Here is a 22,396-nt window from a genome sequence, read left to right on the forward strand (position 1 = left end):
AGGGAGGGTGCCTGCTGCATCTCTTTTGGGAGCTTCCCAGCAGTGGTCCAGAGACACCACAATGAACAGCTTCCCCCCCCCCCCCCCCCGATCTGTGATGGAGTTTGAGTTGCTCAAGCTTTGCATATCCGCAAGAGTCAGGACGCAGCAGCAGGTGAGCAGCCATCACAGATGCATTATTTAGCAGAGATGTCGCATGCTGCTGGTTTTGTCCCCTGAATTCTGCGCCCTCCCAAGGGCCGCACTGCAGAGAACCCATTGCAGTAATCCCGCCTCAGGTTTACCAGGCAATGGCCTAGAGGGGGCAAGCAATCCTGACCCAGTTATGGCCGTAGCTATCACAGCAGGTGAAGCTGGTGAAAGGCCCTTGTGGCCACAGCCCCGTCTTGCCCCTCTCCAGCTAAAGGGCATTCTTCGTGGGGGCTCCAGGAGCAAACCTCCCTGCCGGGAGAGCCCCACGGGCACAGGCACCCTCCCAGGAGCAGCTCCAGCCCGTCCCAGAGGGGACCTTTGGCATCGTCCAGGACACAAGCCCTTTCCTGGCCCCCACAGAAGGATGCCGCCCTCCCACAGAAAAGACACTCAGAAGCACAAAGGGGGATCCGCTATGACAAATTTATTTGCAGCAGTAAAATCTGGCAGGCAGAGGGTTGTCAGGACAGGGGCGCCATGAGCAGAGAGTGGGGCCCTGCGCTGCCCAGTCTCAGCCCCTCCGACACCCCAGGGTGATTACGTTTCACAAAAGCGATATACTACTTGATTGTAAAAGCACTTTGACACTTGTCATCTTGCTTCTTTGGAAAAGACAGAGCAGGCGGGAAGCAGAACGTGGCTCCTGGAGCTGCAGGGCAGGTGAGGAGAGACAGCAAGCAGCAGCTTCCAGAGTTGCCTTTACCTGCTCACCTTACTGTTTGCTTCATCTCACCCACTGCTGTCATGTTAAAAGCTCTGCAACTGTTCAATTGAACCAAGTCCACCATGATAGGGGGCCCAAACGTGGTAAAAAATATTAATACGTGATAAAAATATTAAAATATTTTATGGAAAGCAGCTCCCGTGAGGGGGGCCGGCCTCCTAGTTCAGGTAATTATTCACGTTCAAGCGGTTGGCCTCCTCGGACCAGGCAGGGTGGGTTGCCCCGTCCATCTCAGGGGCGAGCCGGTTGCTGGACTCCAGCGTGTGGCGCTCGCCCCCAATGGTCTCCCGGCATTCCGGGCAGCGGCTCGTCTCCATGGCCCCCCCGCACTCGCCAATGACGTAGAAGTGCCCGTTGCGGCACTTGAACCAGTGCCCGCGGGTGGCTCCGCTGACGGCCGCCACAATCTGCTTCCTTTCCTCCTCGGAGATGCCCAGCCCGGCGACGGTGGGCAGGGCGGCCTCCAGCTCCTTCAGCTTGGCCTTCGCCTCGCTCTCGGCCTCGGGGGTGAACCTGCCAGGCCCCTCTAGGACCTTCCGGGCCGCGCTGACCAGCTCCGCTGTGCCGGGGGCCCGGCTCGCCTTCTCCCCAGCGGTGCTGCACCTCGCCAGGAGCTCCACCAGGTAGGTCATCCGCCGCAGCTCGGTGTGCAGCTCAGACACCTGCTGCCCGCTGAAGCTCTCGCGGGGCTGGTCTAGCCAGCCGGCCACCTCGGCCAGGCGCCTCCTCACGCCCTCCTGCTCCTGCTGCGCCAGCTTTCTTACAGCGGCCATCAGGCCTGCCACCTGTGCATAGAAGCCAAAGAGGGTCTCCACCAGCCCCAGGGTGCTGGCGGAGAGGGAGTCGTCCTCCAGCCTCTCCCTCAGCTGCCTGTGCTGCCTGGTCAGGTGGCGCCTCAGGGTGGTCTCCTGCTGGAGCGCCCTCATCAGCTGGAGGGCCCCCGAGGCGATCTCCGCCGAGCTGCCCTGCATGCGTCCCTTCACCACCTCCACCTCTGCCAGGCTCCTCTTTACCAACGTGCCGTAGCGCAGGCTCTTCCGGACGGGCGTCTGGCAGCTGGGGCACACCTTCAGTCGGACAGCCCCTTCCTCTTCCTCCTCGTCGCCATCCATGTAGCGGTCGAGGCCCAGCGCACTGAAGACGTGCCCACAGTCCTCCAGCTGCACAAAGCGGGCGTCCGGCTCATCCTCGCAGCCAAAGAAGATCTGCGTCAGCTCCTCCGCGTCACAGGTCAGGCACTTCTGCGGGCAGGGCTCCCCACACAGCCCGGCGCAAGGGTGCCCGCAAGGGAGGCGCTTGGGGCAGGGCACGTCGCAGCGCGGCCGGTCACAGGGCTCGGAGCAGAGGCGCCCGCACTGGTGGTGCTGGCAGCGCCACTCGCAGGGCTCCATGCAGGGCGAGCAGGGCGCCCCGCACAGCTTGGGGCAGCGGCTGTGGACGCAGCGGTTCTGGCAGGGCTGGCGGCACGGGGGGCAGTCCCTGGTGCAGGGCTGGCGGCACTGGTGGCCGCAAACCAGCGGGCGCTTGCAGGGGCTCCGGCACGGCTGGTGGAAGCGGCCCCCGAAGCATGTGTGGCATGAGCCTGGGCAAGGATGCCCACACGCCAGGATGCTGTCGCACTTCGTCTTGCAGCAGATGGGAAGCCCGTATGCCATCTCTGACGCTGCTGAACACGGCACCTCCTGGCTGTGCCCACATGGCAGCGTCACCAGGACCAGCTCTGGGCAGCGCCTCTCGCACTGCTGGCCGCAGGTGAGCCGGCAAGCATGCCCGCACTGCAGGGTTTTCCCGCAGGGCTCCTCGCAGCAGAAATCCTTGGCGGCCATTGAGCAGGGGACCTGTTGCTGGTGGCCGCACCTGGGCACCGTCTTGGGCACCTTCACCTGGCACTTCCCACAGGGCTCACAGCACAGCCAGGGGCAGCGGTGCCCGTTGTCACACAGCACCTTCTGGCAGGGCTTCAAGCAGCGGAGCTCCTTGTGCTGCGGGTCATAGGGGTGGCACGCCCGGGGGCAGACATGGCCGCAGCCCAGGCGGGTGTCACAAGGGACGCTGCAGCCCCCCTCGGGCACCTGGCGGAAGTCCTCTGCCTGCACCACGTCCGTCTTGGTCTGCGGGTGGTTCTGGCAGGCCAGGCGCAGCGCCCGGCCCACATGGCCCTTCTCGCGCAGAGTGTGCAGGATCCTGCTCCAGAGAGGCACCTGGCTGAGCATGCCCATGTTGCCCACACAGTAGAGGCCCTTTTTGGCACGGGAAAGGGCCACGCAGATGCGGTTGGGGATCTGCAGGAAGCCCACCCGCCCCGCCAGGTTGCTGCGCACCAGGGAGAGCAGGATGATGTCGTTCTCCTCCCCCTGGTACTTGTCCACCACGTGGACCTTGACGCCCTGGAACTCCTTGGCCGGCAGCAAGCGGCGCAGGCAAAAGAGCTGCCCCGTGTAGGTGGTGAGGATGCTGATCTAGGAGGGCTGGTAGCCCTGGCGCAGCAGGTAGCGGCACAGCTCCACCACAAACTGGGCCTCGTGCTGGTTCTGGTGGCTGCGGCCCTCCTGGATCTCCTGCTCAAGGAAGCTGTGCTCCACGAAGAAAAGGTTGGAGGAGACGCCCTGAGCAGAGAGGAGGAGAGGAGAGGAGGCTGCTGAGCTGGCAAGGCAGAGTCTCCTGGCCAAAGGCTGCCAGCCAGGCGGAGGCGAGGGGAGGGGAGAGATGCTCACCTTGATGTTCTCGTAGCGGAGCACCGAGGGATGGTTCTCCAGGTCCTGGTAGATGTGCGGGGTGAGCAGCTGGGCGATCTCTGGCCTCATGCGGTGCTGCAAAAAGGGCAAGCCGAGGGAGAGGTGATGGAGAGGGGAAGGCAACCGCCCTCACAAAAAGAGGGGCTGCCTCAGGCTTCAAGGTCTGAGGGGGGAACCATGTCTGGCTGCCTCTGGGCCGCCCACCCTAGGGGAGAGTAGCCAGGGGCTGGGGCTGCCCCCAGCCAGGCAGGCAGGAAAGGCTCCCAGCTCTTCGCCCCTCTTTCCTCGCTGGTGCGTGAAAGAGAGAAACCCCCATTTGGAGGCTGCCAATGCTTCCCAATCCCAGCTCCTGCAGCACCCCCAAGGGGAGCCAGGTCCCGACTTTGTGGGTTTCCCTTTGGAGATCTGCTGGGCCTCTCGGAGAAGAGGCCGCTGGACCGGCTGAGCCCCCTTTGGCCTGATCCACCAGCCTCCACAGAGCGAGCGAGGGGAGGGGGCCGGGGGGGGGCCTGCTTGTGCCTCACCTGGAAAGCGAGGCGGACGAAGGGAAGGCCGACCTTCACCAGCCGCTCAAAGAGAGAAACCTCCAGGTGGAAGTTCCTGGCCAGGTCGTAGACGTTGGCGCTGGGGCGCAGCTGCAAGGAAAGAAGGAAGATGGAGCCCGTGGGGCGGGGAGAAGGGGTGGGGCCCAAGGCCAGCAGACCCCGCCCCTCATCTGGCCCCCCCACCCCCCCACCTACCTGCTGGTGGTCTCCAATGAGGATGAGGTGCTGGCAGGCCCTGCTCAGCGTGGTGATGACATGGGCCTCAAGGACTTCGGCCGCCTCTTCCACAATGACCACGCGAGGGGCCACCTGCTGCAGGACCTGGCGGTACCGAGCGGCTCCTGGGGTGAGACGGGGGGGGGGTGAGGGGACGCCCTGATCTCTGCCCCCTCTGCCTCCAAGCCAGGCTGCCAGGCATCTGCCTCCCAGCCCCCTCTCCAACTGTGTGAGGGCAACGGCAGCAACTACCAAGAGTAAGGCCCACGGGCAGCACTGCAGGCGTGTTGTGTTGCAGCTGGGCAAGGAAGCAGGTGAGAGAGGCTCCTCTTCTCTCCCCCCCCCCGCCACAGGTGGGCCCCCCTGGGTGTGGGGGGCAGCTTGCTACACAGCCTCCTCCTCACCTGTGGTCGTCATGCCCACGATCTGGGCTGTCCTGAAGACACAGAGGTCCTGGTGCTGGCGAAGCTCAGCCAGCCTGTCAGCTGCCGCCTGGTACTTCTGCTTGTGCTGCAGCATCTCGCGCTGGATCTCAGCTTGGTGCTTCTGCAACCAGTACCTGTGCGGCACAAAGATCAGGTTCTGCCCTGAGGCAGAAAGAACCAGGGGCACCAACATAGGAGGGGGGGCACCTGGCTTACTAGGGGCACGTGTGAAAAGGATCACAAGCTGAACACGAGTCAACTGTGTGATGGAGCAGCAAACAATGTGAATCCACAGAAGTCGAGTGTCCAGATCAAGGCAAGTCATAGTCCCACTCTATGCTGCCTTGGTCGGACCACACCTGGAATGCTGTGTCCAATTCTGGGCACCACAATTTTAAAAGGATGATCAAGGGTCAGTAAACCAAGCCTTATGAGGAACTGGGGATGTTTGGCGTGGAACAGAGGCGGCTGAAAGGAGATATGAGACCCGTCTTCAAATATCTCAAGGACTGAGAAGAGGGAGCAAGCTTATTTTCTGCTGCTCCGGTGGGGAGGACTTGAACCTGTGGCTTCCAGTTGCAAGAAATGAGACTCTGACTCAACATCAGGAATAACTTTCTGAGCATAAGAGCTGTTTGACATTGGAATGGTCTCCTCGAGAGGTTGTAGACTCTCCATCCTTGGAGGTTTTTAAGCAGAGGAGGTGTAGGGGGTGGGCATGGGCGCCAGAGGCCCTGCAGCAGAAATTACCTGTAGAGCTTCCAGCGGGAGCTGAGGTTCAGCTGCCACACATCCAGGACGGCCTCAGCCTCCTCTTTGGTCATCGCCTGCCATTTTTTCAGTTCCGCCTTTGCTTGTCGCTTCATCTTCTTCTTCCGGCCCGGCTGCAGCTGCAGAGAGAACCCCAAGTGGGCAGGTGAGGAGGAGGCCGGGGCAACCCCTGTCCTGCCCGCCTCAGGGGCAGCGACAACAGGGCTTTCACCCCCTCCAATGCAACGCACTGTGTCCCCCCCCCCATACCTGAAACCCAGCGTTTTCTGCCCCATGTGGGGCTCTCTGCTCCCCCTTCTCCTCATCATCCAACCGCATGGCCAGAAACAGGTCGTCCAGGTTGTGCCTGGGGGGTTTCCTCCTCCGCAGCCGCCCGTCCTCATCGTGGTCCAGCAGCCGCTCACGCTGAATCAAGTCTGCCTCCTCCACGACCTGCAGCAGCTCTGGCTCTGCCTGTGGGCCTTCCTCCGCCTCCTGGTCTTCCTCAACGCCTGAAGGGCCACAAAGAGACCGGTAGGTGGCGGCAGCGAGTGGGCAGGCCCCAGGCTCCTTCCGTGTCTCGAACTCGCCACCTCATCCGTGTCCCACCCAGAAGCTGCCCAAAGGAAAGCCCCTTACCTGCATTTTCTGGCCATCCTGGATCGGCTGCGTTTTCAACCGGCGTGACGCCAAGTCCCAGCCACTCCAGGATCAGAGAGTGCTTTGGATCCATCCAGTCCTCTTCCTGGAGCAAGAAGGAGCAGCTCAGACCGGCTCAGCGGTGGGTGGGCAGGTGCCACAGTCCCAGGGACCCCAGGACAGGAAGGCAAGCAGGAGCCGGGGGCCACGAGAGGGGGGGGGCAGGCGGGGAACCCTTGCAACGGCCTCGTGCTCCCAGAGAGCCAGGAGGTATCTCTGCAGCAGGAGGTTCTTCTGGGAAAATCTCCCTCCAGGGCGATGAGTCTTTCATGGGTGCTGACGGTTTAGTGCGGCAGCACCTGCCCTTGGGAACTCCCTGCCCCTTGACGTCAATCAGACGCTGCCACTGTGCTTTTTTCGGCGCCTGCTGAAAACTTCCTTTTTAGACAAGCCTAACCTAGATGGTTGGAAACTTTCAACATCCTGAAATTTTCTTGATTCTTTCTACGTATATAAACACACACACAAATTTCAAGCAGGTGCATCTATCAATTTAATGAAATAAATAAGTAAATAAATAAATAGGGTGGTTTCTTCCACGACTGGAGTCCCCATCAGCCCCCCCCCCACACTTTTGAGGGAGGAATTCCTCCTCCTCAGAGCAGCCAAACAGCTCACACTCTCGCCCAAGACTTTGGTCCCTGCTCTGTTGCTTCCAGCTGAGGGGCTGGAGAAGCCCTTGAGGAGTTGGGGGGCTCCCCCTCTGCTTTCCCAGGGGCACTTGGTCCCTAAGACGGAGAGATCCTGGTGGGGTGTCTTCTTGCGGGGCCGCCTTCTGATGCCCCCCCCCCCGGTGCATCCCTCCTGCTCCTTACCAGGCCCCTCACGAGGCTCTCCCAGTGCTGGCTGGAGATGCAGCTCCGCAGCTGCTTCTCGTGCAGAATCCCGCGCAGCCCGCACTCCAGCTGAGCCGCCCCGCGGTTGAGTTCGATCTCGGCCTCCCGCATCTCGCAGGTGATCTGCCCTCGGGAAAAAGAGGCCAGGTCAGCCCCTCCAGCGGACAAAGCCCAGCAAGGGATCAAGACCCAGCAGAGGACAGCTGGGGGCGCCCGGCCGGGCATCTCCGCTCCCGCCCTTCCTCTGCTGGCGCCCCCAACTGCTCTCCCCCCAAGGGCGCCCTGCTCTGTCCCTCTGCTCCGCCCAACCTCCAGCTCTGGCCCTGGTCTGGGGAGGCAGCGGGAGCTCCCTTTCAGCAACAAGGCAGCATTTCCACAGGTGCTGCGCTCCAGTGACAAAGCAGCCCTCAGCTCTGGCTGTGGCCTGAACATCCAAGGTGAAGAGATGTCTGACTGTGTAACAGAGTCCCCCAGTCTCTCCTTCCTTGGAGTATTTAAACAGAGGCTGGGTGGCCATACAGGAGGAGTTCCTGGGCTGCGATTTCTGCGTTGCAGGGGTTGACTAGATGACTCTTGGGGGTCCCTCCATTTCCCTGTGCTTTGCTGATCTGGCTGTTCTCCTGGGCAAAGTCCCAGCGACCCCCTCCCCACAAATGACACCCTCCAAACCAGCCCCCTCCCTCGCACGTACGTCACTGTAGGACCACCGGAGGTGGCCAGGCAGGCCTCTCCAGAAGTCGCTTCTGCCCCGCAGCTGCTGCAGGGTGAAGGGCTTCAACTTCTCACTGTTGCTCCTGCCACCAACCCGCACAATGTCCGTCGGCTGGAACGCCTGGATTCCTGGGGGGGGAGAAGAGACGTAAAAGTCAAGGTGGGATATCTAAGCAGGGGACCCACACCCTCCCGCCACTGTCAGGACAATGGGCAACCACCCGTACAGCGACCCTCCCCCCGCAAAGGCGTCTCAGTAATTCCTGCAATGCAGAGGATTGGACTGGATGACCCTTGAGGGTCCCTTCCAATTCTGCCAATCTCTATTCTCTCCTCTCTTGCCCTTCCCCACCCGGCCAAGGTGCAGGCAGACCCCCCACCTTCCAGGAACTGGTCCAGGGCATGGTTGGTGTAGCAGACCACGAGGATGGGGGTCTCTCCGCGGGCGGCCTTGTTTTTCAGCAGGACTTCCATGATCTTCAGCCCAACGTAGGTCTTCCCTGTGGGAAAAGCCCCGTCAAAGCAGGAAGCTCTGTCTGCCAACCCCCAACGGGCATCAGAGGGCCCCCCCTGCAGCCTCAGCCTTTCCCCCCACCAGCAATAAAAGGCTAGCAGCTGTGGGGGGGGGGTCACAAGCCGCATCCCCCATGCCACAGCCAATTCACTGCCATTCCAAGCAGGATCTGCAGGCAAGCAGCACCCTCCGGGCTTGGCTCGGGTTCAAACCCCATGAGGCAAAGGAAGACACCCGATGCCAGAGTGACGGGGGGTCAGAAAAGTGGGTCTTGTGGGGTGTCAGGATCCAGCCGGCCAGCTGGCTCCACTTCACACCCACCCCAGTTTCAGGCAGAAATCTGAGCCTCCATCTGGAGAGGCATGATGGTGCAGTGGTTAGAAGAAGAAGAAGAGGAGTTTGGATTGGATATCCCGCCTTTCACTCCCCTTCAGGAGTCTCAAAGCGGCTGACATTCTCCTTCCCCTTCCTCCCCCACAACAAACACTCTGTGGGGCTGAGAGACTTCAGAGAAGTGTGACTGGCCCAAGGTCACCCAGCAGCTGCATGCGGAGGAGCGGAGACACGAACCCGGTTCCCCAGATTACGAGACTACCGCTCTTAACCACTACACCACACTGGCTCTCGAGAGTCAGACTAGGACCTGGGAGAGACCGGGGTTCAAATTCCTATGTCGGCCTTGCGCTTCACTTGGTGTGACCTCGGCAGCCAGTTGCTGCCTCTTGGCCTAGCCTACCTCACAGGGTTTGTGTGCGGATAAAACAGGAAGGAGAATTCTGCATGTTGCACCCTGAGCTCCTTGGAGGAAATTGTCAGCATTTTTCGGTCACAAGACCGGATGATTTCATTTGTTATGAATGTGCGAATGGAAGTCAGGCTGATAAACTGCTTTGTTCTTTCTATCTCCAACAGAGAGGATGTGTAAGGAAGCTCACACAACTGTTCCTTCTATTTCTTTGCTGTAAATGAAGATGCTTGATGCTGCAATTCCACCACAGCTCTGCTTTTGCTGACTCTGCCAACGTGTGCATGTTGTCTTTCAGACGTGTGTCGAGGTTTATATGGGACTCCGCTATCAAGGGACGTAAATGTGATCAATACATGCGGTTTCGGGCCCAGGAGAGATCCTGGAGCTCCTCTGCAGCAAAAGGCTCCCCCTCCCAACCCCACGTCCTGCCACAGACACCTCGGAGGATGGGATGCCTGACTCACCTGTCCCCGGAGGCCCCTGGATGATGGCCAGCTCCTTGGTCAGGGCGAGTTTCAGGGCTTGCAGCTGGGACTCATCCAGGCCCACGGCTTCCTGGGTCGGCCACTGGGAGGCGTCCAGCACGTCCACGCGGCCCTCAGGGGCTCCAGCAGGGGGAGGCTTGGCCATCAGGCACCGGAGGTCGTAAAGGCTGCTTCCCGGCTCCCTCCGCAGGTACGCCGGCTCCCTCACCTGGGCCTCGCAGTGGACAATGTACCTCTGGAAGGGGACGTCTTCCTCCCGCAGCTCCTGCAGCCCTTGCAGGACGTGTCGGTAGGCCTCAAAGTAGGCGGTGGTCTCCACCATGACGAAGGAGTCGGAGGGCTGGACCTCGGCCAGCAGGGCCTGGCTGTGGGTGGCGAAGGAGAGGTGGACAAAGCCCTTGCGCAGCTCCTGGGGCTCCGGGTTGGAGACCGTGGCAAAGAGGAAGGTCTCAAAGTTGTCCTTGGACAGGCAGACCAGGGAGCCGTACAGCAGGCGCTTGGAGTTTTCCCACCGGACGGCGCCCAGCGGCTTGGAATCAAAGTGCACCCTGTAGTCAATGCCGGTCCGGGAGCAGAGTGGAGCCAGGATCCGGGCGTCCAGGTACACGCGGATGTCGTCAAACCTCCTCCTGCCCGGGCCGGCATCCTCAAAGCTCTGGAGGAACTGGAGGATGCCCTCCCTCAGCGGCCGGACAAAGTCCTCCCTCAGGAGGCGAAAGTGGGTGTCCAGGTAAACGGCGGGGCTCTCGTAGGGCTGGCTGATGAGGTTGGGGCGCAGGAAGGGCTTCTGGCCGCGGTTCACCTCCTCGTAGGTGGGGTAGATGGACATGGCGTGGTACTCCCCTTCCTCGCCGGGGGCGGTGGGCTGGAGGAGGGTGCAGCTGTCCACCCGCAAGGTGCCCTCGCGCCGCCGCTCCTGGAGGTGCTGGATGAAGCCCTGCAGCTTCTCCAGACTCTGGTCCAGCTCCTCCGGGAAGTCCACTCCCAGGGCCCGGAGGCCGTTGACGGAGCCCGGCAGGACGGACATCAGCAGGGCCACCTTCTGGAGGGAGCTGGCCGGGAAGATGCTGACCAGCTCCTGGACCAGCGCCACCACGCTGGCAATGTGCTGGGGGCACTGGTGCCGCACCTCCGGCCGGGCCTCCGTCAGCATGTCGGCCACGTACTGGGGCAGACAGACCCGGAGGAAGGAGGACTCCTTCACCGTCTCCAGCAGCCGCTGAATGCTCTGGCGGTCCATGCGGGAGAGGCAGGCCTTGCTGAGAACCTGGCACAGCAGCTGTACCAACTCCGGCCTCATGGCAACTGGGGAGAGCGCCTCCCGCAGGCGGGGGCTGGAAGCCAGCGTGATGGCCACCTCCGAAGGGTCCTTCTCGAGAAGTTCACGGAGGAAGCGGGTGCCGATCATCGGGCCTCGCTGCTGCGGAGAGCCTCCTGGCCCTGCGTGGGGCTGCTGGGTGGGGTCAGCGTTTGGGGCCCCGTCTCTTTGCCTTCCTGGGCCATCCCTGGCCGGCCCTCCCTGATTCTGTCCGCCAGCCCTCCGCTCCTCCCTCGGATCAGCCCCAGGCCAGACGCCCCCTCTGCGAGGGAAACGGTTCCCCTCTGCCCCCGGCCGCCTGGGTGCCCCCTCAGCCAGCCTTCTGGGGTTGCGCACCCCGTCCTGGTGGGGGGTCCGGCCAGAGCCAGCCCTCCGCTCCGCTCTTGGCTCAGGACCACTGCTTGCCTCCAGCCGGTAGGCAGCTCTGCCAGGGCCAGGGCCCCCCTCATGCTGCCCACTTGCATTTTGCTGGGTGGCTCCTCCATCTCGAGGCTCTGCAGAAAGAAAAGAGGGAAGTTAGAGAGTCTCTGGGCAGAAGCCCAAGCTGTGCTTCGCCCGGGTGCTGCCCCCTTGGCTTCGCCCCTCCAAAGTTTGTTGTTGTTGTTGTTTAGTCGTGTCCGCCTCTTCCTGACCCCCTGGACCAGAGCAAGCCAGGCACTCCTGTCTTCCACTGCCTCCCGCAGTTTAGTCCTCCAAACTCATCCTCCAAAGTTAGGCAGGGCTGAATTCTCCACCCAGGGGCAGCATCCAGAGGGCTCTGGGAGGGAAATGGGCGGCTCCCTCCCCCTCCTCCTCCCATTTGGCGGCTCCTCCCCCAGAAACGATGGACGGGGGGGGGGGGCGGAGAGCCGGGCCGGGCGGGGTCGCCCAACCTCCCGTTGCCAAGAGCCGGAGCGGCAGGACGGGGTTTCCCCGGCGGGAAGGGGACGCTAGAGCAGATCCAGCCGCCAAAGCTGAAGCAATTGCTCGGCTCCTTTTTTCGCTTTCTCATCCCGGTGCGGCAGAAGGGAGAAGACCGGTGCTCTCCGCTCACGCCGAAGCGGAGACGCCTCCCCCCCCCCGCCAGCCCGTGGTCACCCTGCGAGGCGGGAGGCGCAGAAGCCCCTCTTTGGACTCCGGGAGGGGTGGACCCTCCTTCCTCGGAGGCTTGAAACCGGAGGCTGGATGCCACCCGTCAGGGATCCTCCGAGTCCTGCATTGCGGGGGTTGAGTTAGATGACCCCTGGGGATCCCCTCCCTCTTCCCAGTTCGAGGATCCTCCCGCTCTTCTTGAGCCGAGCCTCCCCTCCTGCCTCGGGGGAGCCTCCGACCCCAGTCCCGGAAAGCTGCGCTTCTCCTCCGCTCTGGCCCGGCCAGCCGCTTTCAATGACGGATGTTTCAATGTACAGTGGTACCTCGGGTTAAGTGCTTCATTCGTTCCGGAGGTCCGTACTTAACCTGAAACTGTTCTTAACCTGAAGACCACTTTAGCTAATGGGACCTCCTGCTGCTGCCGCACCGCCGGAGCAGAATTTCTGTTCTCATCCTGAAGCAAAGTTCTTAACCAGAAGCACTATTTCTGGCTTAGTGGAGTCTGTAACCTGAAGCGTATGTAACCCGAGGTACCACTGTATTTTTAATCTTTTGTTGGAAGCCGCCCAGAGTGGCTGGGGAATCCCAGCCAGATGGGCGGGGCAGAAATAATAGATTGCTACTCTTATAATTCTTCTTCTTATTATTCTTATTAAATTGTGGCTGTCACCTCTGCCTCTGCCTCCCGCTCCTCCGCCTCTTCGCGGCCGCCGCTGCTGCTGCCCCCTTCCTCGCCCGCGCCCGTCCATGGCTCTTCTCCGCGCTGCGCTCCGCTCCGTCCCGTCCAGGCGCCTCCCAGCTCTGCGCCGCCGCCTCCGCCGCCACCGGCTTTTCGGCTCAGTTTCGACTTTCGCTTTCCCCTTCCCGGCTGGCTCCGCCCCCGCTTTCGCTTTCGCTTCTCCCCCCCCCCCCCACTAGAGGCGGCGCTTCCCGCCCGGCCCCGCCCCGCGGAGGAACCCCTGCGGCCCGGTCGCTGTTCCCGGCGGAAGGGAAAGGGAGCCGGACGGGCGGAGCTCTGCGTGGGCGCCCCCGGCGCCCCGCACTTCCGGTCCCTCAGCCACCACGATGGAGCTCGGGGAAGGATGGCGGGCGAGGCTGGGCGGGCCCGGCGGCGAGGAGGCCGAGGAGGAGGAGGAGGAGGAGAGCGGCTCCGAGACCGAGGTAGGCGGGCGGGGAAGAGGGGCGGCGGGGAGGGAGAGCCGGGCAGCGCCTGCCCCCCTCGTCCCCCTCCTCTCCGGCGGGGCCTTTCTCTCCCTCCTTCTTTTCTCCCTCTCCCCCTTTCTCCCTCGTTCTTTTCTCCCCCCTTTCTTTCTCTCTCTCCCTCGCTCCATCTTTTCTCCGCTCTTATCTCTTGTCTCGTCTCCCCCTAGGAGGTGTCTGTAGGCCGAGGCGGTCGCAGCGGAGACTTCGCGGCCGGCTTTGCGTTCGCCGAGGCGTCGGCGGGGCCCAGCGGAGGCCCCTGGGCGGAGGTGCTGAGGCAGCTCAAGGGGAAGGTGAGAGCGGGGGGGGGGGGAGGGAGTGATGGCGCACACCTTCTGGCCTGATCACACCTTCTGGCCTGATCCAGCAGGGCAGCTTCTCCGAAGCCACTGCCAATTCTTCTTCTTTGCTCTGGAGCAAAAAAGGTTCCCGGACCTTCTCTCTGTCCCCCTGCTCCTCTATCTGAGACCTGCAAACTCCAGATGGGAAGGTTGCTCCGTGCCTCAGGGATCCCATGAGGTCATCATGCTGGAGCTTCTGATCTTTGGGGTTCCACTCCTGCACTCACCTTGTTTGTTTTCTCTTATGCAGAGATCCGCTACCAGCCTGGACGAGAAGATTGCAACTGTAAGAAAGAAAAGGAAAGCCCAGGTTAGAAATTCCCACCTGTTTGGAATCTTCTGGGTTCCTGTATCTGCGTGGATAAGGGCAGCAATTTGCCCTCGACATTGCAGGGGCACATCATGTGATGCATCATGTTACACGTCATGTGCCAGTACTCGAGCGCTGGGTGCGGAATGGGGAGCGCAGAGCTGGGCTCCATGCTTGGCCTCCTCCTCCCCACGTGACCTCAGGCAGGGAGGAGGAGGGTGCGAGGCAGGGCTGCCAGCTCCACACTCTTGCCCACATGACATCGGCAGGGAGGAGGAGGTGGAGCAGGGCCACAGGAATTTGGGGCAGCCCCATCCCCTCCTTGAAAAATTTGGGGGTGCTGAATACCCCTCAGTCCCCACCACTTGTTGCACCTGTGTGTGGATGTTGTGCTGCCTTCCAAAAGTAGTGTCCTCCAAAACAAAGTGTCCAACTGGTCTGTTTCATGTGCAGGAGAACCTCTGTGACTGCAGAATGACTTATCTTAGCACAAGAGAACTTCCCATTTTCAGGACCCCAAAGTCATAACACCATACATTTGGAAGGGGCCTGGAAGGTCTTCTAGCCCAATCCTCTGCTTAATGCTAGATCAGCTTCTGGATGGGGCAGCATGTGTAACCCATGAAAGAGCTGTGTGGGCTTTGCCTTTTGCATGAGGTGCCTGCAGTGTGATTGCATCTTTGTAGGGACCCTTGGAGAATCTTCAAGCAGTTTTTCTGGTTCAGTGGACCATTATTTAATCGTGGAACCTTAGAGAAGGAAGTTTAGAAGCAGGCTTACAATGGCAGAAACAATTCCCTAACGTATTTGATGCTAACGGATTTGTGTCACATAAAGTGGTGCTTTATGTTCTGGCTGCAAGAAAGATGAGAAAAAGAAACAATATTGCCAAAAGTTGCGCTGGAGATTCAGAGGTCTAATGGAAGTTAAGCTAGGTATGAGCTAGCAGATGATACAAACTCTGACTCCCTTACTTTATACGCTTGATGCTTTGGAGTACGTAGTTGTTGTACGCAGTTTGTTACAGTTTGGCAAATTGTAATGAAATTGTTACGGTCTTTGGTCAAGACAATAAACTCTTTGGCCACAGAGAAGGAGGCTGGGCAGTAAAAAACAATGTCCCATTTGGGGGGGTCTTTTCCAGGAAAAGCAAGCTAAACAAGGGCCAGCAAAAGAAGATGCTGGGGAGGCTACACAGGAGAATGTAGACAAGGCGGATGCCGGAGGAAGTGAGGAGGAAGATGCAAAGGAGGAGGAGGAGGAGTTGGAGTCTGATTACTCTTCGGCAGATGAGAGCATCTTCACAAAAGCTGGTAACCATGGCGATGGATGTGCTGTGCAGGCACCGGGGCGGAAGAGAGCAAGTGTGCATCTTCTGTGCCTTACAGTGGGGCAGCTGACATACTTTTTGCAGCTAGCTGCATGAATCGAGGTTTTAGTAGGAGGTGCTACTCTCTGATTTGTAATGTGTTCTGATCATCTTTTGTGGGGGGGGGGTCGTGTGGTTTTTTACAGATACACTCAAGGTGAAGCAGCGACGGAAAAGGAAGCGAGGTGGAGAGGAGGTGAGCCTTTGGGTGCTGGGTGGTGCTGGGTGAGAAGGAGTCCCTGCAGAAACAGGGGTCCTTCCCTCATGTTGTGAGTCTGTCTGTGTTCCAGGCTTTCTCTTTCTGATCCTCCTTTCTAGGAACCTGAGCAGTTCTTTGAAGATGCTTCACAGTACGATGACAGCCTGTCGTTCCAAGATATGAACCTCTCCCGGCCCTTGCTGAAGGTAGCCAGATCCCGCTTTCTTTCAGAGGGAGATGGCGAAGGTGGTTGCCTAGTCTCTTTTGGAGGGGCAAATCTCAGCCCACACTGAGTCATCACATTTGACAGCTTTTGTGGCCTCAGGAGTAAATTAGGCAAACATGCCTTGCCGAATTCAAACAAAATAACAAAAGAAACAGATCTGTGAAAATGCAGGCTTGTTTGGTATCTCTTATTGGAAGGACAGCAAAACAAAAAACTACTGTTTAGCAGCAAAGATAACGTTAGGATGTTCATCATACACTGGAACCTCGGTTTTTGAGCATCTTGGAAGCTGAACGTTTCGGAATCTGAATGCCAAAAACCCAGAAGTAATTGCTTCTGTTTTCAAACACGTCCACTGTGTGTTTTTCTTTATCGAGATGATAAAATGTTACCCTTGAGTTCAAATCAGTTGTAGTCTGAGAGTAGATCAGTCTCTCTCTCTTGCAATCTGCTAGGCCAACCAGCATGCCAAGCCCCTTGGGTGACGTGGTTAGCTTCCTGCACTGAAGACGCCCCTCGGCTGGGTATGGGCAGTAGCCAACAAGGCTGAGCTAGAAATGGCCACTTTCCCATTCATCGTATGCTGGGATTACTGCCCAGTTTGGAGACCCAGTCCCTCTGAGAGGCCAGAGAGCAGCATGTTGATGTGCGTTCCAAGTTCAGCGTTTGCATAGTTGTAGGGCAGAGACCTGCTCACACTGGCTTCTTCCCAACGGCTGTGATTGGCAGGCAATAACCGCCCTGGGCTTCAAGCAGCCGACCCCCATCCAGAAGGCCTGCATCCCTGTGGGGCTCCTGGGGAAGGACATCTGCGCATGTGCGGCTACAGGGACAGGTAAGCCCCGGGTCAAGGGAGTGGGGGGTGGGCAAAGGCTTGGGGTGGGCCAGCAGGCTGACCTATGTCTTTGTCTTCAGGGAAGACCGCAGCCTTCATTCTGCCTGTGCTGGAGCGCCTGATCTACAAGCCCCGCCAAGCCCCAGTGACGCGGGTGCTGGTTCTGGTGCCCACCCGGGAGCTGGGCATTCAGGTGCACTCTGTCACGAAGCAGCTGGCGCAGTTCACCAGTGTCACCGCCTGCCTGGCCGTGGGTGAGTGAGCAGGACCCGGAGATGGAGAGGGCTCCTTGGGGGGTGTGACTTTGTTTGCACCCATCCTGCCCACCAGGGGAGCTCATGCCCCCGCCCGGTTTGTGTCCTTGCAGGGGGCCTGGACTTGAAGACTCAGGAGGCGGCGCTGCGCTCGGGCCCCGACATCCTCATCGCGACCCCCGGACGCCTCATTGACCACCTGCACAACTGCCCCTCCTTCCACCTGGACAGCGTTGAGGTCCTCATCCTGGACGAGGCTGACCGGTGAGGGAAATCTCTGGGCACAGGCAGGTGGGGGGGGGGGAGAGGCCCACAGAACACAAAGAGGCCTGGCTGCAGGATCAGGCCAAAGGAAGCCCACCCAGGCCAGCATCCTGCTCTCACAGAGGCCTGCCTAGGGAACCCCAGAAGCAGGACCTGAGCACGAGAGCAATGCTCTCCCCATCTGTGAACCCCAAAACCCCATATTCAGAGGTAGGCTGCCCTGGACACTGGAGGAAGAACAGAGCTGTCATGGCTAGTAGCCATGGGCAGCCACCTTCTCTGTCCATTTGTCTAGTCCTCTTTTGAAGCCCTTCAAGTTTGTGGCCATCAGCACACCTGGTTTATGCACTGTGTGAAGTCCTTCCTTTATCTGCCCTGAGCCTCCTTGGGGTTCTAGTACCATAGAGTCATAGAAGAGTAGAGTTGGAAGGTACTTACAAGGGTCATCAAGTCCAGCCGCTGCCATGCATGGATCTCAGCTCAAGCACCCCTGACAGCTGGCCAGCCAACCTCTGCTTAAAAACCTCCCAGGAAGGAGAGTCTTCCACGGTCGAACAGCCCTTACAGTCAGAGAGTTTTTCCGTATGTCTACAATCAGAATCTCCTTTCTTGTCACTTGAAGCCATGGGTTCAAGTCTTCCCCTCCAGAGCGGGAGAAAGCAAGGCTGTTCTCTCTGCCATGTGACAGGCCTTAAGATACTTGAAGATGGCCGTCATGTCCCCTTTCAGTACCATGAGGAAGGGAAAGAAAAACATCTCCCTCTCTTCTTTCTCCACCCTGTGTGTTATTTTGCACACCTCTTGTTTTCTGCTCCCTTGCAGCCATTCCTTTCAGGGCGCTGCCCCATCCCCTGGGATCTCGGTCCTAGCCCAGACCTGCCTTTTGGCACAGGCTGGCTGGGTTGTCAGCTTTTGTGCCTGGAGGAGGAGGCCTCACCCCCCCCCCCTTGCTCACCTGCCTCTCCCCACAGGATGCTGGATGAGTACTTTGAGGAGCAGATGAAGGAGATCATCCGACTGTGTTCCCGACATCGCCAGACCATGCTGTTTTCTGCCACCATGACAGACGAGGTACCAAGGGAGACCCAGAGAGGAGAGTGGGGAGGGTGCAGTTGTGACGATGTGCTGGGCGGATAGGAAGTGGCTGCAGGAATCTTGTATTTGAATCTTGGTGCTGCGCTGCAGAACAGCGACCCCCCTGTGATCTCCCTTAGACCGGGATGTCTTGCTTCTCTTGGAGTATTAGGGGGACCTTCCTGGCAGGGCTGACGAAGCTTCCCCCTCTCTGGCAGGTGAAAGACTTGGCCTCCGTTTCCTTGAAGAACCCTGTCCGGGTCTTTGTGAACAGCAACACAGACGTGGCCCCGTTTCTGCGCCAGGAGTTTGTCCGCATCCGGCCCAGCCGCGAGGGAGACCGGGAGGCGATTGTGGCAGGTGGGAGCCTGGAGTGGGGGTCCAGCAGCCCTCAGGGGTAGCTTCTGACCCCATAGCACTTAGCCATAATGGTTGCTCTGCCGGATGTGAGTTGCTGGGAGAGTCACTCTTGTGCTCAGATCCTGTTTGCCTCTTTTTGGCCGCCATGAGAAGAGGAAGCTGGACTAGATGGGCTGTTGGCCTGACCCACCAGGCTTTTAAGAACATCAGCAGAGCCTGCAGGATTAGGCCAAAGGCCCATCTAGCCCAGCACCCAAACAGATGCCCCAGGGAGGAAGCCCCCCCAAAGCCTGATTTGAGCACAAGAGTCCTCTCCCCTCCTGTGGTTCCCAGCTGCTGGAATTCAGAAGCACTGCTGATACGACTGTGGAGGCCAAGCGTGGCCATCCTGGCTAAGAGCCACCGAAAGCCCTCTCCTCCCCCATGCTATTTTAAAGCATCCTAGGTTGGTGGCCGTCACCTCCTCCTGTGGGAGTGAGTTCCACAGGCCATCTGTGAGTTTTGTGTCCTCCCATCCCTCTCCTCCTCAGCCCTGCTGACTCGGACGTTCCTGGACCACGTGATGCTCTTCACGCAGACCAAGAAGCAAGCGCACCGCCTGCACATCCTTCTGGGCCTGATGGGCCTCCGTGTCGGGGAGCTGCATGGCGACCTCTCGCAGGCGCAGCGCCTGGAAGGGCTCCGGTAGGCAAGGTCTGAAGTGCGGGGGGGGGGGTGGCGCAAGAGAGTCCGGCTGCCCCTGACGCTCCCTCTCTGCGGATGCTGCCGTTGTCTGCAGGCGCTTCAAGGACGAGCAGATTGATGTGCTGGTGGCCACGGACGTTGCGGCGCGAGGACTGGACATTGAAGGTGTCAAAACGGTCAGTGGCTCTCCCCTCTCTGTTGCCCACCCTTGCTCAGCCAGCTTGGGTCCTGCTCAGCTTCTCACTGGGAGAGCGGGATGCCGGACCAGGTGGGCCCCTGCCCCGGTCCCGCAGGTGCTCTCCTGAGGCTCTCCTGTCTCGCCACAGGTGATCAACTTCACGATGCCCAACACCACCAAGCATTACGTGCACCGCGTGGGGCGCACAGCACGCGCAGGGCGGGCCGGCCGCTCCGTCTCCCTGGTGGGCGAGGAGGAGCGCAAGATGCTGAAGGAGATCGTGAAAGCCGCCAAGGCGCCCGTCAAGGCCAGGGTCCTTCCCCAGGGTGAGCATGGTGGCAGCAGGGAGGGGTTGGGGAGCAGGGCATGGGGACGGGCACCCTTAGGCCAGGGGTGAGCGGCTGCCCTTTGCCCCCAGATGTGATTCTGCGCTTCCGGGAGAAGATTGAGAAGCTGGAGTCGGACGTCTATGCTGTGCTGCGCCTGGAGCGCGAGGAGAGGGAGCTGCAGCACTCGGAGGCCCAGGTGAGGAGGAGGAGGAGGAGGAGGAGCAGGGTGCAGAGGCAGCAAGGTGGGGGAAGGAGGCCCTGTGGGGGGACGGAAGGAGGCCTTAGGGGTGCCTGGGCTCATGGAAGTGCTTATCTTTGCAAAAGGAAGCAAGCAAGTTCCTGCAGAGCAATTTGGTTTGAATGCCTTCCTTCTTTGCCCCTCCGGGATTCCCCTTTAGTTGGCTCCTTTTGTGGTAACTTCCCCCGTGGGACACAGCCCCGTCAGGTGGATGAGGGAACAGGGCAGCCCTTGTTTGGCTCCCTACCAAGGTTCCTGGGCATTGAGGCTGTGGCCAAAGAGGGGCTCTCCCAACAGCAGCCCCTTGACTTTGTTCTCCACCTAGATCAACACTGCCAAGCGGAAACTGGAGACGAGTGCTCAGGAAGGGGCGGAGGGTGCTGCCCGCAGCTGGTTCCAGAGCCGGGAGGAGAGGAAGAAGGAGAAGCGTAAGGGCCTGGCCGGGAGAGCGGGAGGGGGCAGCGGCGGGGGGGGGGGGGCTTGGCTGTGAAAGTGGGTTCTCTCCTTGCCTGGCTTCTCACCTTCTGCCTCTGGGGTCTCTCCTCTCGCCCTGCAGTTGCCAAGGCCCTGCAGGAGTTTGACTTGGCGCTGCGAGGCACCAAGAAGCGGAAGAAGTTCATGAAGGAGTCTCAGAAGAAGGCGGCTCAGCTGACGGTGAGCTGAGAGTGTGTGTATGGGGGGGGGGGGAGACGGTTGTTTTGAGGGGCTAGTGAGTGAGTTGGGGGAGGAGGCACTGCTAGCCCCCATTGTGCTGTCCCTGCAGCCGGAAGAGCGGTCCCAGTTTGAAATCCTGAAGTCCCAGATGTACGCCGAGCGTCTGGCCAAGAGGAATCGCCGGCCCAAGCGTGCCAGGGCCATCCCCGAGGAGGCTCCGTCCGCAGCAGCCAAGGGAGGTAAGCAGCAGCTCCACTTCTCGGGGGGGGGGGGGCTGCTAGGCTGCAGGTCGCCTTGGCTTCAACCTAGGATCTCCCTCTCTGCCACGTTCCTCAAGGGCCCAGGCAGCAGCACAAGAAGAAGACATCCGTGTTTGATGAGGAGCTCACCAACACCAGCCGGAGAGCCCTGAAGCAGTATCGGGCGGGGTGAGTATTGTGCGTGGCTCCCCTCCCCATCATCCCAACTGCTAAAATGGGCCAGAGGTTCCCCAGCTGGAATAATCTAGTCCAACCCCCTTCAGTAAAGGAACCACGCCCACCTCTTTGGGGGACAGGCTTGTGCCAGCCCCGCCCCCTCTGTCAGCAGAGGCCTGATGTCTCTTTCCTGCAGGCCCTCCTTCGAAGACCGCAAGCGTCTGGGTCTTGGCTCAAGGAGGAAGGGAGGGAATTTCAGAGCAGCCAGCTCCAGGTGAGGCTCCTCCTGCGCTCCCTGCCTTTTCCACCCATGTCTCTTCCTCCGGCTCTCTTCTGCCTCTCCCACCAGAGGACTGACGCGCTTTCTGCTTCCTATCCTTGTGCAGGTACAAGAGGAAGAAGTGAGGCAGGAGCTCTCCTGGGCTGCCTTTGCGGTTTTCTGGATGGTGGAGGCCCTTTTGAGACTTGGAATCCAAGTGGGTCTTCCTGGAGGCAGCAGCACCAGCCACATCCGGGCAGCTGGAGGCAGCTTGGGCCTGGGAAGGACACGCCAGACGCTTCCCACTGTTGCGGCCTGGAAATCGGAATTCACCAGTGTCTGGCTTGCCTGCGTCTTGTAGCCCCATTTGCTTTCTAACATTTCTCATCGAGGAAGAAACTGTTCATGTTCTGAAAAACTAGATTATTCTACATGTTTATCATTAAAAATGACTTTTTCGACAGACTACAGGTCTCATTGACACTTTCTAAAAAAAAAAGGTGTGGATGATGGTAGAGAACCTCAAATTCTGTGTGGAATTGGGAAAATGTATCACTCAAGTGTGCGGTGAAATATGAAGTCAAAAATTCCCAGTGTCAGGACAGAACAGTGTAATAAGATGGCAGAAATCTTGCAATAAATCATGATTTATTTACAGCACAATTACCGTATTTTTCGCCCCATAGGACGCACCGGCCCATAGGATGCACCATGTTTTTTGGGGCCGGGAGCGGGGAGAACCGCCTTCAGATCCGGTCCGGGGACAAGGGGAAGACGCGCTGCGCCTCCCCACTGTCCCCCGACCTTGTGGGGCTGGCGCTGGGGCTCTCCTGAAGCCTGGAGAGCGAGAGGGGTCGGTGCGCACCGACCCCTCTCGCTCTCCAGGCTTCAGCGAAAGCCTGCATTCGCCCCATAGGACGCACACACATTTCCCCTTCATTTTTGGAGGGGAAAAAGTGCGTCCTATAGGGCGAAAAATACGGTATTTGCATTTATAACTGGTCTCAAAAGAATTGTCCAAAATGGGACAAAACAAGAAAACATTAGAGGCAGGATACGTATTTGAGAGGGAGAAATTCTTTTACCTTTTTTCTCCACAATATGTTAATCAGTCGGTCCATCATTGGAAAAATAAGACTTTAGTCTTGCCCCAAAATGGCACGTAGACATTCCATTTTGGCGACTGTAACACTGCCCACAACCCATGCCATTTGGGGATTTTTCTATGCAAACAGCA

The 22,396-nt window shown here is 59.6% G+C and overlaps 3 protein-coding genes across 3 annotated transcripts in view; 1 reads left to right on the forward strand and 2 right to left on the reverse strand.

Annotated features, from left to right (window-relative positions):
* Positions 1-22,396, reverse strand: part of SNRPB (small nuclear ribonucleoprotein polypeptides B and B1) — a 128,395-nt gene that overhangs the window by 102,123 nt on the left and 3,876 nt on the right. The gene's annotated exons all lie outside the window — the stretch shown is intronic.
* ZNFX1 (zinc finger NFX1-type containing 1) lies at positions 602-12,852 on the reverse strand. Its single transcript, XM_083446654.1, is given in 14 exon segments — positions 602-3,375; positions 3,379-3,522; positions 3,631-3,726; positions 4,176-4,286; positions 4,392-4,537; positions 4,817-4,971; positions 5,588-5,727; positions 5,858-6,099; positions 6,227-6,332; positions 7,102-7,245; positions 7,814-7,962; positions 8,214-8,333; positions 9,560-11,392; positions 12,640-12,852. Coding segments are annotated over 14 exon segments (5,766 nt in total). The 5' UTR covers positions 12,719-12,852; the 3' UTR covers positions 602-1,074.
* DDX27 (DEAD-box helicase 27) lies at positions 12,980-21,625 on the forward strand. The gene is made up of 21 exons (XM_083446655.1): positions 12,980-13,130; positions 13,340-13,462; positions 13,761-13,820; positions 14,965-15,133; positions 15,336-15,385; positions 15,508-15,594; positions 16,344-16,449; positions 16,530-16,703; positions 16,817-16,967; positions 17,939-18,038; positions 18,260-18,401; positions 18,932-19,085; positions 19,180-19,261; positions 19,412-19,589; positions 19,682-19,788; positions 20,156-20,258; positions 20,387-20,484; positions 20,594-20,723; positions 20,822-20,912; positions 21,097-21,174; positions 21,287-21,625. The coding sequence occupies exons 1-21, from the start codon at positions 13,035-13,037 to the stop codon at positions 21,303-21,305; spliced, it is 2,298 nt and encodes a 765-aa protein (XP_083302781.1). The 5' UTR covers positions 12,980-13,034; the 3' UTR covers positions 21,306-21,625.

The sequence above is a fragment of the Podarcis tiliguerta genome (assembly GCF_965153285.1).
Source record: "Podarcis tiliguerta genome assembly, chromosome: 6".
Classification (NCBI taxonomy): Eukaryota; Metazoa; Chordata; class Lepidosauria; order Squamata; family Lacertidae; genus Podarcis; species Podarcis tiliguerta.